Source organism: Oncorhynchus kisutch, linkage group LG10, assembly GCF_002021735.2.
Source record: "Oncorhynchus kisutch isolate 150728-3 linkage group LG10, Okis_V2, whole genome shotgun sequence".
In the NCBI taxonomy this organism is placed as follows: Eukaryota; Metazoa; Chordata; class Actinopteri; order Salmoniformes; family Salmonidae; genus Oncorhynchus; species Oncorhynchus kisutch.
In genome coordinates this window covers 8,614,553-8,630,193 of record NC_034183.2, presented here as the reverse complement: position 1 = coordinate 8,630,193, position 15,641 = coordinate 8,614,553, and the positions used below count along the sequence as shown (strand labels likewise).

The window sequence follows — 15,641 nt, the reverse complement described above, 5'->3', positions numbered from 1 at the left end:
CAGTAGGGCCCTGTAAAATACGTTTTTTTGTTTTTTTTATGTGCCTGCTTCCATTTGTTTTTCCCCCCTTCAAATTCCATTTCTGTTTTTTCAGGTTACTCTAATAAATTAAAAATATTTTTAAAATAATAAATAAATTGTAAGTCGACAGAAATGCTAAAACCACATCGGATGATGACTTTCTTTATTGTCTTATTAAGAGACGGGACGGACTGTAAACAACGAGGAGACATTAAAAATAATGTCCAAAAGCATATTAAATCATATCCAAAAGCAGATTACAGGGGATTTTTTTTACAAAGAGAGAGTCTCATTCACCTCAAGTAATTCCAGCGCTGACAAAAGTAGAAACATGCAGTCATCATCACGGAGGTTAATGCCTGTACAGGGCACTGCAAATTCCCTGTGTTGTCCAAACATGACCGATTGTATGTGAAGGTCATGGCAGATGCATGTGAAGGTCATGGCAGATGCATGTGAAGGTCATGGCAGATGCATGTGAAGGTCATGGCAGATGCATGTGAAGGTCATGGCAGACGCATGTGAAGGTCATGACAGATGCATGTGAAGGTCATGGCAGGTGCATGTGAAGGTCATGGCAGGTGCATGTGAAGATCATGGCAGGTGCATGTGAAGGTCATGACAGATGCATGTGAAGGTCATGGCAGGTGCATGTGAAGGTCATGGCAGGTGCATGTGAAGGTCATGGCAGGTGCATGTGAAGGTCATGACAGATGCATGTGAAGATCATGCCAGATGCATGTGAAGGTCGTGGCAGATGCATGTGAAGGTCATGACAGATGCATGTGAAGGTCATGACAGATGCATGTGAAGATCATGCCAGATGCATGTGAAGGTCGTGGCAGATGCATGTGAAGGTCATGACAGATGCATGTGAAGGTCATGACAGATGCATGTGAAGGTCATGACAGTAGCATGGGTAGGTCATGACAGTAGCATGTGAAGGTCATGACAGTAGCATGGGCGCTGACGACTACATAATGTCAGAAATGGCCCATTGATCAGACATCGAAGGCCACACAGGATGATACTATGAGAACGAGGAGAAGGGGCTATAGGATTTCTGCCAAATACGTGTATTTGTCGAAGTAGCCATTGCTATGTTCTTAGCTTTAAAATTTGAGGTCAACCAAGACTTTAAAATGTGTCTAAACAAATGACCCTAGACCGTTTATCTCTAGAGGGTCGATGAGATATCTTGTCCCTTTGTCACTGGATTTCCTGTCCTGCTGGCATGATCCTCACAGAGGGAGTCTTTACTACTTCCTGTCCTCCTTCCCTGCTCAAGACAGCGAGAGTGAGTTGAAATGACTGCCTCTTTCCATTAGATGTTAGAGGTCAAACACGCAGCAAGATGACACACGAAACCTCCCGCCCCAGAGTTCAGATAGCCTGAGGCAGCAGTCCCAAAGCTCCAAAGGTAAACAGAAAACCCTCTCAGTGGGATCCGGATGGCCTCTTCAATACAGCCGAAGCAGAAAACCCTCTCAGTGGGATCCGGATGGCCTCTTCAATACAGCCGAAGCAGAAAACCCTCTCAGTGGGATCCGGATGGCCTCTTCAATACAGCCGAAGCAGAAAACCCTCTCAGTGGGATCCGGATGGCCTCTTCAATACAGCCGAAGCAGAAAACCCTCTCAGTGGGATCCGGATGGCCTCTTCAATACAGCCGAAGCAGAAAACCCTCTCAGTGGGATCCGGATGGCCTCTTCAATACAACGGAAGCAGAAAACCCTCTCAGTGGGATCCGGATGGCCTCTTCAATACAGCCGAAGCAGAAAACCCTCTCAGTGGGATCCGGATGGCCTCTTCAATACAACGGAAGCAGAAAACCCTCTCAGTGGGATCCGGATGGCCTCTTCAATACAACGGAAGCAGAAAACCCTCTCAGTGGGATCCGGATGGCCTCTTCAATACAACGGAAGCAGAAAACCCTCTCAGTGGGATCCGGATGGCCTCTTCAATACAGCCGAAGCAGAAAACCCTCTCAGTGGGATCCGGATGGCCTCTTCAATACAGCCGAAGCAGAAAACCCTCTCAGTGGGATCCGGATGGCCTCTTCAATACAACGGAAGCAGAAAACCCTCTCAGTGGGATCCGGATGGCCTCTTCAATACAACGGAAGCAGAAAACCCTCTCAGTGGGATCCGGATGGCCTCTTCAATACAACGGAAGCAGAAAACCCTCTCAGTGGGATCCGGATGGCCTCTTCAATACAACGGAAGCAGAAAACCCTCTCAGTGGGATCCGGATGGCCTCTTCAATACAGCCGAAGCAGAAAACCCTCTCAGTGGGATCCGGATGGCCTCTTCAATACAGCCGAAGCAGAAAACCCTCTCAGTGGGATCCGGATGGCCTCTTCAATACAGCCGAAGCAGAAAACCCTCTCAGTGGGATCCGGATGGCCTCTTCAATACAGCCGAAGCAGAAAACCCTCTCAGTGGGATCCGGATGGCCTCTTCAATACAGCCGAAGCAGAAAACCCTCTCAGTGGGATCCGGATGGCCTCTTCAATACAGCCGAAGCAGAAAACCCTCTCAGTGGGATCCGGATGGCCTCTTCAATACAGCCGAAGCAGAAAACCCTCTCAGTGGGATCCGGATGGCCTCTTCAATACAACGGAAGCAGAAAACCCTCTCAGTGGGATCCGGATGGCCTCTTCAATACAGCCGAAGCAGAAAACCCTCTCAGTAGACAAGTTTCCATCCAATTGGCAACAGATTTTAATGTGAATATTCTACAATCTGTATAAACTGTGGACTTGTTGCGGATAAAAGTCAGAACGTGAAGACATAGTACACACAAAAATTTGCTTTTTTTTTCCACTTTTGTTTTCATGTACTGAATAAAAATTTAAAGTTTAACTCTACTGATAGTTTTGTCACAAACTGTTGCGTTAAATAGTGAATGTGCCTCCTCTGGTCTTGGTGCCTGAGCTCTAAGCCAACAGCTCGCAGATACAGTGCAGGTAGGCTAGTCTACATGATGAGATTATAATGGATAAGAGACCGAATGTTATTTTGTGAAAACGGCAGCCATGATGACGTCACCAGAATAAGAACATCGATATTTATTAGAAAGGAGCGTCAAGCTCATCACCTTGCTCTTTCACCTCCCCTGTGAAGTTCATCATAACTTATTTCATCTGTAGCCTAATAAACTGTATTCTTTCCCGATGAGTCGGAGTGAGAGGACAGCGCAACATGTCATCACGTGACTTCAATATTATTGTTATTACAACAATATTTATGCATAAAGTCGTTTCCACCATCATTTCTCATGTAACACATTGTCGAACTAACAAATAATCTGTTGGCATTTATAAAATTATTACTGAAAATTATACTGAAACGTTTCCATCACAGCTGTTGTGAGTTTTGAAATGTTTTATATTTGTTTATATGGTATGACTGAACTGTGGATGGAAACGTGCTTGGTGGGATCCGGATGGCCTCTTCATTACAGCAGAAGTAGCACACAGCTCAAAGTGACAACCTTTGATACCTCGTCCTGTCGATCCACCAAGTGCCAACCGATGAACACTTTAAAAGGCATACTCTCGTCATGACTTGGAGATCAGTAGCCAGTAATTATGTCTAATGGGTAACTTTAGCCTGGAGCCCCCCCCCCCCCCCCCCGCCCCCCCAGCTGACTAAGTGCAGGGCTGGAAAAGGCGGAGGCTTATTGATGCTCTCAAAAAAAAAATCTGTTACCAGGACAAGACATCGGACACTTCCCCTGGAGCTTCACTTTAGTCTCAGCGCCTGGCGGTGACATACGGCCGACAGGTGGAACTGATCTCCTGGTGCAAAGCCTCTTCATGAGATCGGTTTACAAAACCCTCCAGGGACCCTGTCAGGAACCTTATCAGAGAACTGCGGAACTCTGGCTTCTCACATCTTTGGCATCTGGCACACTGAAGCCTTCCACCCCCCCTCGCTATGTCCACAAGCAACCCATAGCCTTGTAAAAACAAGTCTGCCAATTTGAGTGCCTGAGAACACCAGAAGGTTTGCAAATCCTAATGGCAGTGAAGGGCCTGAGCAGTAACCCATTGCTGAAATGACTAGCAAACAGAGGACAGGAATCTATGGTATGTAGTGCTACAGACTGATGCCAATATTGTGTCTTGCAGAACATAATTCACTTTTTTCTGGGCTACGGGGTGTGTACAGCAGCGTAAAAGTCCCCCGAGGAGGAGACATTAGCGTTAAGATAGAGCCCCATGCACTGCTTAACACCCATCAAATTCAGTGATTACATGAGAGGTTTTGAGACAGTACAAAGCTCTTATCCCCCCACACAGAGAACTAGATTACATCTGTTGCTCACTCCACTTGAAAGCAAAGTGCTACATTAAAATCTCCTAAATCACTTGGTCACGATGAGCTAGACATACTAATACTGCAACAGCAACATCTGTCATCATTCAAATCAGTTGATTAAACAGCAGCCAAACGCTAAAAAAGACATGATAGCTTGTTTTCTTACCTTCTCACTTTTCATTTTCTTCAGGTTTCTGCAATCGCCGTTGTCCATCTCCTCTGGCTCACTTTTAATGGCTAACGGTGGTACAACAATCCGTGTGGAATCCAGGGCGATATTCCCAAGTTGCTCAGCCACAGCCAAGTCTGTACTTTGTGTACCTTCAAATGGAACGCCACGACATGCCAAAGGCAACACTAGGACACCTACATCCTTCTCAATAGTAGCCACAGATTCACTTCTCTCCTTCTTACTTTTCCCAGAACCCCCCTCCTTGTCCTTCTTTCCACCAGAAACATTACGGGAGGCTTTGCTGCTCTTCTCAGCACCCTTTCCAGAGTTTGAGTTCACCGTGGGACCTGTGCCAACGGCGGGTCCTGTGACCTCACCCTGGGTTCGCACCTGGGCGTCTTTCTTGGCCCCGTCTGTAACCGAGGCCTTGCCACTGTCCTTTGAGCTCTTACTACGCTTTGATTTGGGTTTACTCTCTTTGCCTTGAGCAGCGGGTACGGGGCTAACAAATGTAATGTTGTCGGGTAGAGCTGCTACAGCGCTGGGAGGGGCAGCCATGCCCCCACCGTCTTTAGTGCCAGACATCTCAAGTTTGTCCTTTTCTAGGTCTGCGTCAAGGTCAATGATCAGATTGCCAACACCTATATCCCATTCGTCACCGCTGTCGTAAGTGTCCACCACATTAGAGCCCACACCTTTCCCGCCTGCAGTGCCACTGCTTAGGGACATCTTAGTGCCAGCGGCCCAGGCGCGCCACAGTTAAGTCTGACCTTCTCAGACCACTGGAGGCAGTGGGAGAAGGGTTTCAGCAGCTTTTAGGGTCTTCTCCGTATCCCCTTCCCAGTAACCCACATTGTTTGCTCTGTAAAGGGAGGAAGAAAAGATGTGTGAAAAGTACGCAGTCAAAAGTCGAGCTCTAACATTCCAAGATAAACTAAAATGAGATCATCATCAGATATTAGAATCTTGTAACACAGGAAGGTCTGGCAGGCAAGACAGTATCCACTTTCAAAGTATTTGTAAACCTACAAAGCACTTTCAGACAATGTGTACAAAGAATTAGTCCTAAACACGTGCCTGAGGGAAAGTCTTTCTGACGATGTTGTCTCGTTGACCTAATGTGTAGTCTCTGTAGCTCGCTGACCTAATGTGTAGTCTCTGTAGCTCGCTGACCTAATGTGTAGTCTCTGTAGCTCGCTGACCTAATGTGTAGTCTCTGTAGCTCGCTGACCTAATGTGTAGTCTCTGTAGCTCGTTGACCTAATGTGTAGTCTCTGTAGCTCGCTGACCTAATGTGTAGTCTCTGTAGCTCGTTGACCTAATGTGTAGTCTCTGTAGCTCGCTGACCTAATGTGTAGTCTCTGTAGCTCGCTGACCTAATGTGTAGTCTCTGTAGCTCTTTGACCTAATGTGTAGTCTCTGTAGCTCGTTGACCTAATGTGTAGTCTCTGTAGCTCGTGACCTAATGTGTAGTCTCTGTAGCTCGTTGACCTAATGTGTAGTCTCTGTAGCTCGTTGACCTAATGTGTAGTCTCTGTAGCTCGTTGCGTTGACCTAATGTGTAGTCTCTGTAGCTCGTTGACCTAATGTGTAGTCTCTGTAGCTCGTTGACCTAATGTGTAGTCTCTGTAGCTCGTTGACCTAATGTGTAGTCTCTGTAGCTCGTTGACCTAATGTGTAGTCTCTGTAGCTCGTTGACCTAATGTGTAGTCTCTGTAGCTCGTTGACCTAATGTGTAGTCTCTGTAGCTCGTTGACCTAATGTGTAGTCTCTGTAGCTCGCTGACCTAATGTGTAGTCTCTGTAGCTCGTTGACCTAATGTGTAGTCTCTGTAGCTCATTGACCTAATGTGTAGTCTCTGTAGCTCGTTGACCTAATGTGTAGTCTCTGTAGCTCGTTGACCTAATGTGTAGTGTATATTCGACCTAATTTGAAGGTTCAATAGCTTTACCAACTGTACCATTCCTGAAAACAATAACCAAGCTTCCTCGAAGTTCAGGGAGAAAGCTGCCTTTGGGTTTACAAGGCACATGGCGGCTTTGCCAGGGAGGGTGAGGTTTCTGCAAACACCAAACACATATGGAGTCCATTTCCTCTTTCACCAGCAGGTTGACGTCAGGCAGGACTAAAGAGACCTCTGAAATCATCAAAGCCACAAACCCTGCCCCAGAGATCAAGCTCCAGGCTCCTCACCAGAGCATCCCACTCACCGGATATTCAGTCTAATTAACACCATGACATATCAATCCACTGCAGTCAACAAAAGCACCAAAACAAGGTTGACTTCTCCTGCCGGAATCAAAGCCCACTTACCCAGTTTGCTCTATATAAGCTAATGGGGGAAGAAAATGGACAACAGTGTCAGCATTAATGATCTGTAATGAAGGTCTTGGTGAAGCAACAGCCTGTTATTAGGCTGCCTCTCCGTTGTGAAACATTTAATACGACACACAAATAGATGTGCATTCATAAATCAGTGGGGGTGGGAGGACCTGACTAAACAAAAGACACACTTAGGACTAACATTTTGTGCCAGAATTCTTTGCTAGGAAGTTCTAAGTTCATCTTAGTCAGCCTGTACGATCAAACGGACCAAAATGTAAGGCAAAAAGAGACTCTCTAGCAATGACCTTCTTAACCAGTTTGTTCTGAGTTATTGGTATTCCCCACACTAGGCTTTTTACACATGACAGACCAATAAAGAGTGAAACAAGACCCAGGCATTTTATGGGCCCCGACACACTTTGCCTCCATTGAGGCAGATCACAGCCCTTTGCCTCCATCGAGGCAGATCACAGCCCTTTGCCTCCATCGAGGCAGATCACAGCCCTTTGCCTCCATCGAGGCAGATCACAGCCCTTTGCCTCCATCGAGGCAGATCACAGCCCTTTGCCTCCATCGAGGCAGATCACAGCCCTTTGCCTCCATCGAGGCAGATCACAGCCCTTTGCCTCCATCGAGGCAGATCACAGCCCTTTGCCTCCATCGAGGCAGATCACAGCCCTTTGCCTCCATCGAGGCAGATCACAGCCCTTTGCCTCCATTGAGGCAGATCACAGCCCTTTGCCTCCATTGAGGCAGATCACAGCCCTTTGCCTCCATTGAGGCAGATCACAGCACTTTGCCTCCATTGAGGCAGATCACAGCCCTTTGCCTCCATTGAGGCAGATCACAGCACTTTGCCTCCATTGAGGCAGATCACAGCACTTTGCCTCCATTGAGGCAGATCACAGCACTTTGCCTCCATTGAGGCAGATCACAGCACTTTGCCTCCATTGAGGCAGATCACAGCACTTTGCCTCCATTGAGGCAGATCACAGCACTTTGCCTCCATTGAGGCAGATCACAGCACTTTGCCGCTTTTGATTTCCTAACACTGGGTCAAAAACAACTTGTGTGCCGGAAGAGGACACAAGCCCTCTTTTCAAGGCACTTATCATATGAATGCGTTGGCGTAACCCTTTCACTCCTTCATGACAATGGAAGGCCAATTCTCTCTCACACACACACACGAAGAGAGAAAGAAAGAGCGAGATGCACTCGAGATGCTTGCATAGTCTGATTGAGATGCATGACACGTACCATAAACAAAGTAGATTTGACAAAGGCTGACCATTTTAGATACTCGGCATTCGGCATTATTCTTGAAATGGAAAGGTAAATAACAAAAAAATGTAACTTTACAACAAACAAAATCAGGAAACAGGATATAGAGCCAGTGGATAGCCACTGTTTTCAGCATTGGGTCTTTCCTTGCTCTAGCTACTATAGCTAGTTACAATCTAGCGAGTGGAAACAGGATATAGAGCCAGTGGATAGCCACTGTTTTCAGCATTGGGTCTTTCCTTGCTCTAGCTACTATAGCTAGTTACAATCTAGCGAGTGGAAACAGGATATAGAGCCAGTGGATAGCCACTGTTTTCAGCATTGGGTCTTTCCTTGCTCTAGCTACTATAGCTAGTTACAATCTAGCGAGTGGAAACAGGATATAGAGCCAGTGGATAGCCACTGTTTTCAGCATTGGGTCCTTCCTTGCTCTAGCTACTATAGCTAGTTACAATCTAGCGAGTGGAAACAGGATATAGAGCCAGTGGATAGCCACTGTTTTCAGCATTGGGTCTTTCCTTGCTCTAGCTACTATAGCTAGTTACAATCTAGCGAGTGGAAACAGGATATAGAGCCAGTGGATAGCCACTGTTTTCAGCATTGGGTCTTTCCTTGCTCTAGCTACTATAGCTAGTTACAATCTAGCGAGTGGAAACAGGATATAGAGCCAGTGGATAGCCACTGTTTTCAGCATTGGGTCCTTCCTTGCTCTAGCTACTATAGCTAGTTACAATCTAGCGAGTGGAAACAGGATATAGAGCCAGTGGATAGCCGCTGTTTTCAGCATTGGGTCTTTCCTTGCTCTAGCTACTATAGCTCTGGCTGTGTTGCAGTGTGTTCTGTTGAATTCTTGACATGCTTGCCCAGCAGCAGGGTAAAATGCTCCGTCTGCGTTTGATTGGTTGTGAAGCCAGATGGTCAGACGGGGTGGGGGGGAAATAAATAAATAAATAAAAATAACTCTTAAGTAGTCTGGTCTAATCCTTTAGTCACAGGGCTTGAGCCTGCTGAGAGGTGCAAGCATTCCCGTCAAATACAATCCCAACTAAAAAACATGAGGACAGAACCAGGAAGAATCCAGTCACAGACAGACAGCCAAACATACTGCAAAAATGGATGGGTTCTACTTGATAAACACTTAGGCCTAGCTGTCTGACTATCAATCTGCTGCTACTCTCTGTTCATCATATATGCATAGTCACTTTAACCATATCTACATGTACATACTACCTCAAATCAGCCTGACTAACGGGTGTCTGTATGTAGCCTCGCTACTGTTATAGCCTCGCTACTGTTATAGCCTCGCTACTGTTATAGCCTCTCTACTGTTATAGCCTCGCTACTGTTGTAGCCTCGCTACTGTTATAGCCTCTCTACTGTTATAGCCTCGCTACTGTTATAGCCTCTCTACTGTTATAGCCTCTCTACTTTTATAGCCTCTCTACTTTTATAGCCTCGCTACTGTATATAACCTGTCTTTTTACTGATGTTTTATTTCTTTACTTACCTATTGTTCATCTAATACCTGTTTTGCTCTCTTGGTTAGAGCCTGTAAGCATTTCACTGTATTCAGCGCATGTGACAAATAAACTTTAATTTGAATTTGATCAATCTGCGATTTTAAGAACTCTATCCTGCAATGTCAGGGAAAGACCGTGTTGAAAAGATAACATAGAATCTAATAAGACTATTTGTGCTGCTTGAAATGACAGTCGATTATTCTAAGGCAAGCAGAGCTATTCTGAGAACTGCCTTTCTGGTGAAATGCTTAATTCCACACTTCATTAAACTAACCGAAGTCGGAGGATTTCTGCAGGATGAGACTGTGATTACAAAATGTCCACTCGCTGCTCTGCTCTCTTTTCATTGTCATTCAGTAACACTCTCCTTACATGGTAATTGTTCCAAAATAATCTGGGCAAGTCCATGGCAACAGAGTGACGTCGAGACTCAGATGTTTCACTTTAAAATGTATGATAAACAAAAGCCAATGACGTGCAAAGGTATACAAGCCATACAACTCTATGCACAAGGACTAACTCATTTCCACTGAAAATATTACAAAACCACATTTATACTCAACAAAAATATAAACGCAACATGTACAGTGTTGGTACCATGTTTCATGAGTTGAAATAAAACATCCCAGAAATGTTCCATATGCACAGAAAGCTTATTTCTCTCAAATCTGGTGCACAACACCAGTCTCAACGTCAACAGCGAAGAGGCGACTCCGGGATGCTGGCCTTCTAGGCAGAGTTGCAAAGAAAAAGCCATATCTCAGACTGGCCAATAAAAAGAAAAGATTAAGACGGGCAAAAGAACACAGACACTGGACAGATGAACTCTGCCTAGAAGGCCAGCATCCAGGAGTCGCTTCTTCACTGTTGAAGTCGAGAGTGGTGTTTTTCGGGTAACATTTAATGAAGCTGCCAGTTGAGGACTTGTGAGGCATCTGTTTCTCAAACTAGACACCAATTTACTTGTCCTCTCGCTCAGTTGTGCACTGGGGCTGCCCACTCCTCTTTCTAATCTGGTTAGAGCCAGCTTGAGCTGTTCTGTGAAGGGAGGGGGTTTCTTGGCAATTTCTCGCATGGAATAGCCTTCATTTCTCAGAACAAGAATAGACTGATGAGTTTCAGAGAAAGTGCTTTGTTTCTGGCCATTTTGAGCCTGTAATCGAACCCACAAACGCTGATGCTCAAGATACTCAACTAGTCTAAAGAAGGACAGTTGTATTGCTTCTTTAAATCAGAACAGTTTTCAGCTGTGCTAACGTAATTGCAAAGGGGTTTTCTATGATGATCAATTAGCATTTTAAAATTATAAACTTGGATTAGCTAACACAACGTGCCCCTGGAAAATAGGAGTGATGGTTGCTGATAATGGGCCTCTGTACAACTATGTAGATATTCCATTAAAAATTATGCGTTTCCAGCTACAATAGTCATTTACAACATTAGCAATGTCTACACTGTATTTCTGATCAATTTTGACCTTATTTTAATAGACACAAATAATGTGCTTTTCTTTAACAAACAAGGACATTTCTAAGTGACCCCAAACTTTAGAATGGTAGAGTATCAATTTTTTTTACACACACACACACACACACAACCAGTCAAAAGTTTGGACACACTGTATTCCCAAACACCATCAGTCACCTAATCATCCCCAGCTTACAATTGGCTCATTCACCCCCCCCCCCCCCCCCCCCCCCTCTGTAACTATTCCCCAGATTTTTGCCGTAAATGGGAACGTGTTCAAAGTCAACTTACCTGGTAAAATAAGGGCTATTAAAAAGGGGGGGTTTTCCTTTATTTTTACTATTTTCTACATTGCATCAAAACTATGAAATAATATATGGAATCATGTAGTAACCAAAAAAGTAGCCACCTTCAGCCTTAATGACAGCTTTGCACACTCGTTCTCTCAACCAGCTTCACCTGGAATTCTTTTTCAACAGTCTTGAAGGAGTTCCCACATATCTGAGCACCTGTTGGCTGCTTTTCAGTCACTCCGCGGTCCAACTCATCCCAAACCATCTCAATTGGGTAGAGGTCGGGTGATTGGGGAGGCCAGATCATCTGATGCAGCACTCCATCACTCTCCTTCTTGGTCAAATAGCCCTTACACACCTGGAGGTGTGTTTTGGTCATTTGTCCTGTTGAAAAACAAATAATAGTCCCACTAAGCGCAAACCAGATGGGATGGCGTATCGCTGCAGAATACTTGTGGTAGCCATACTGGTTAAGTGTGCTTTGAATTCTAAATAAACCACTGACAGTGTCACCAGCAAAGCACCCCCACCTCCATGCTTCATGGTGGGAACCACACATGCGGAGATCTGTTCACAAAGACACAGTGGTTATAACCAGAAATCTCAAATTTGGACTCATCAGACCAAAGGACAGATTTCCACCAGTCCAATGTCCATTGCTCATGTTTCTTGGGCCAAGCAAGTCTCTTCTTATTATTGGTGTCCTTTAGTATTTGTTTCTTTCCTAATTCAACCATGAAGGCCTAACTCACGCAGTCTCCTCTGATGTTGAGATGTGTCTTACTTTGGGCTGCAATTTCTGACACTGGTAACTCTAATAAACTTATCCTCTGAAGCAGAGGTAAACTCTGGGTCTTCCTTTTCTGTGGCGGTCCTAGTGAGAGCCAGTTTCATCATAGCACTTGATGGTTTTTGCGATTGCACTTCAAGAAACGTTCAAAGTCCTTGAAATTTTCCAGATTGACTGGCTTTCATGTCTTAAAAGTAATGGACAATCGTTTCTCTTTGCTTATTTGAGCTGTTCTTGCCATAATATGGACTTGGTCTTTCACTAAATAGGGCTATCTTCTGTATACCGAGCCTACTTCGTCACAACTGATTGGTACAAACGCATTGAGGAAAGAAATTCCACAAATTAACTTTTAACAAGGCACACCTGTTAATTGAAATGCTTACCAGGTGACTACCTCATGAAGCTGGTTGAGAGAATTCCTTGAGTGTGCAAAGCTGTCATCAAGGCAAAGGGTGGCTACTTTGAAGAATCTCAAATCTAAAATATATATATTTGTTTTACACTTTTTTGGTTACTACATGATTCCATATGTGTTATATCATAGTTTTGATGTCTTCACTATTATTCTACAATGTAGAAAATAGTTTTTTTTAAATAAAGAAAAACCCTGGAATGAGTAGGTGTCCCAACTTTTGACTGGTACTGTATATAGTGTATATTTACGTTGTATCGTACATGAGTAAAAAATAAAATAATAATAATAATAATTACTCCTTGTTAGAAAAAAAGTTTGGTCCAAATCGAATCTTAGGTACTATATTTGTTGAATAGTACATGAATCCTATAAATTAAAATGGCCAATTTGGGTGCTAACAATTAGCTTAATTTCTCAGAGATCAAATGATATTGATATTATGATGTAACAATAATATTGTAGGAATCGTATTTGTTTCTAACAGAAAGGATTTCAGAACAACCTGATTGTAGGGTTTCCATCCTCTTTCTGGTGCTTATTGGAAGTGGAACGACCAAGACTCCCGTTTTCAGAACACAGTATAAAACTACTCCATACAGATTTTCTGTTGTCTCCTCTATCAAACAAACCGGTTGTAGCCCAATTTACTACCACAGATTTGACAAAATACTTCTCCATCTAGTTAATCAGCATTCATAAGATCAATGAATCATCTTAAAGCTTCTTAAATCTTATCGTTGTGGACTTGAGTGGAGGGGGCTTAAATAATTGCATTTTTCATCCCTTGCTAGATCAATCGAATTTCCCACCAATCCATTACTTTTTTACATTTTTAGTTGCTCTCACAAATTCTGCTCTACTTCATGATTGTGGCAACATGGGAAAATCCCCTGATTGACAGACACTGTGGCAAGCGATACCAAGCAATTCTGTCTCCCCGCTCCTCTCTCCGTGGAAGGATTATGAGCAACAGTTAGCCATTTGAAAACCACAGGGTCATGAAGAGACGCAACACAGCTTGCAGACACAGAAAAAACGGTACATCGTTTAAGGGTTTAGAATTTAACAGGCTATCATTCTGTTGGAAATGCTTGAGATAATAGCTTGATAATAGTCCTGAGCTATCTGAAGTCCAATACCATTGCAATTTTTTTATTTTATTTTACCCTTACCTTACCAGGTAAATTGAGTGAGAACACATTCTCATTGACAGCAACAACATGGGGAATAGTTACAGGGGAGAGGAAGGGAGATGAATGTGCCAATTATACGCTGGGGATGATTAGGTTACCGTGATGGTATGAGGGACAGATTGGGAATTTAGCCAGGACACTGGTGTTATCATAAGTGTAGGGGTGATAAATGCCATGGGATCTTTAGTGACCACAGAGTCAGGACACCCATTTAATGTCGTATCCAAAAGACAGCTCCCTACACAGGGCAAAGTCCCCAAACACTGCCCTGGGGCACTGGGATAATTTTTTTGCGATCCGAGTAAAGAGCACCTCCTACTGGCCCTCCAACACCACCTGGTCTACCATTCAGGGACCAACCAGGACCAACCCAGCTCTGCACCCCCCACAGCAACTTGCCCAAGACTCTACCATTTCTCCTTCAGTGTGTCAAATCGAAGGGCCTGTTGTCCGGACCTCTTGCAGTCTCTATGGGTGTGCCACAGGGTTTAATTCTCGGTCTGACTCTTTTCTCTGTATACATCAATGATGTCGCTCTTGCTGCTGGTGATTCTCTGATCCACCTCTACACAGACGACACCATTCTGTATACCTCTGGCCCTTCTTTGGACACTGTGTTAACTAACCTCCAGATGAGCTTCAATGCCATACAACACTCCTTCCGTGGCCTCCAACTGCTCTTAAATGCAAGTAAAACTAAATGCATGCTCTTCAACCGATCGCTGCCCGCACCCGCCCGGCTGAGATCCTCAAGATCCTCATGATTCTATATGTATTGAGATTCTATATGTATTGAGATCCTCATGATTCTATATGTATTGAGATTCTCATGATCCTCATGATTCTATGTATTGAGAATCTATATGTATTGAGATTCTCATGATTCTATATGTATTGAGAATCTATATGTATTGAGATCCTCATGATTCTATATTTATTGAGATCCTCATGATTCTATGTATTGAGATTCTATATGTATTGAGATCCTCATGATTCTATACGTATTGAGATTCTATATGTATTGAGATCCTCATGATTCTATATGTATTGAGATTCGATATGTATTGATTTCCTCATGATTCTATATGTATTGAGATTCTAAATGTATTGAGATTCTATATGTATTGTGATTCTATATGTATTGAGAATCTCATGATTCTATATGTATTGAGAATCTCATGATTCTATATGTATTGAGAATCTCATGATTCTATATGTATTGAGAATCTCATGATTCTATATGTATTGTGATTCTGTATGTATTGAGAATCTCATGATTCTATATGTATTGAGAATCTCATGATTCTATATGTATTGAGATTCTAAATGTATTGAGATTCTATATGTATTGTGATTCTATATGTATTGAGAATCTCATGATTCTATATGTATTGAGAATCTCATGATTCTATATGTATTGAGAATCTCATGATTCTATATGTATTGTGATTCTATATGTATTGTGATTCTATATGTATTGTGATTCTATATGTATTGAGAATCTCATGATTCTATATGTATTGTGATTCTATATGTATTGTGATTCTATATGTATTGAGAATCTCATGATTCTATATGTATTGAGAATCTCATGATTCTATATGTATTGAGAATCTCATGATTCTATATGTATTGAGATTCTATATGTATTGAGATTCTATATGTATTGAGAATCTCATGATTCTATATGTATTGAGATTCTATATGTATTGAGAATCTCATGATTCTATATGTATTGAGATTCTATATGTATTGAGAATCTCATGATTCTATATGTATTGAGAATCTATATGTATTGTAATTATCATGATTCTATATGTACTAAGATCCTCATGA

General features: G+C 43.2%; 1 protein-coding gene across 2 annotated transcripts in view; it reads right to left on the bottom strand.

The window, feature by feature from the left end:
- LOC109897699 (zinc finger protein 609) overlaps positions 1-15,641 on the bottom strand; it is a 189,472-nt gene that overhangs the window by 112,179 nt on the left and 61,652 nt on the right. For both annotated transcript variants that reach the window (XM_020492218.2, XM_020492219.2), the window contains exon 2: positions 4,513-5,380. In XM_020492218.2, coding sequence (XP_020347807.2) covers positions 4,513-5,247 — 735 coding nt within the window. In that variant the 5' untranslated portion in view covers positions 5,248-5,380. The remainder of the gene's footprint in view (positions 1-4,512; positions 5,381-15,641) is intronic.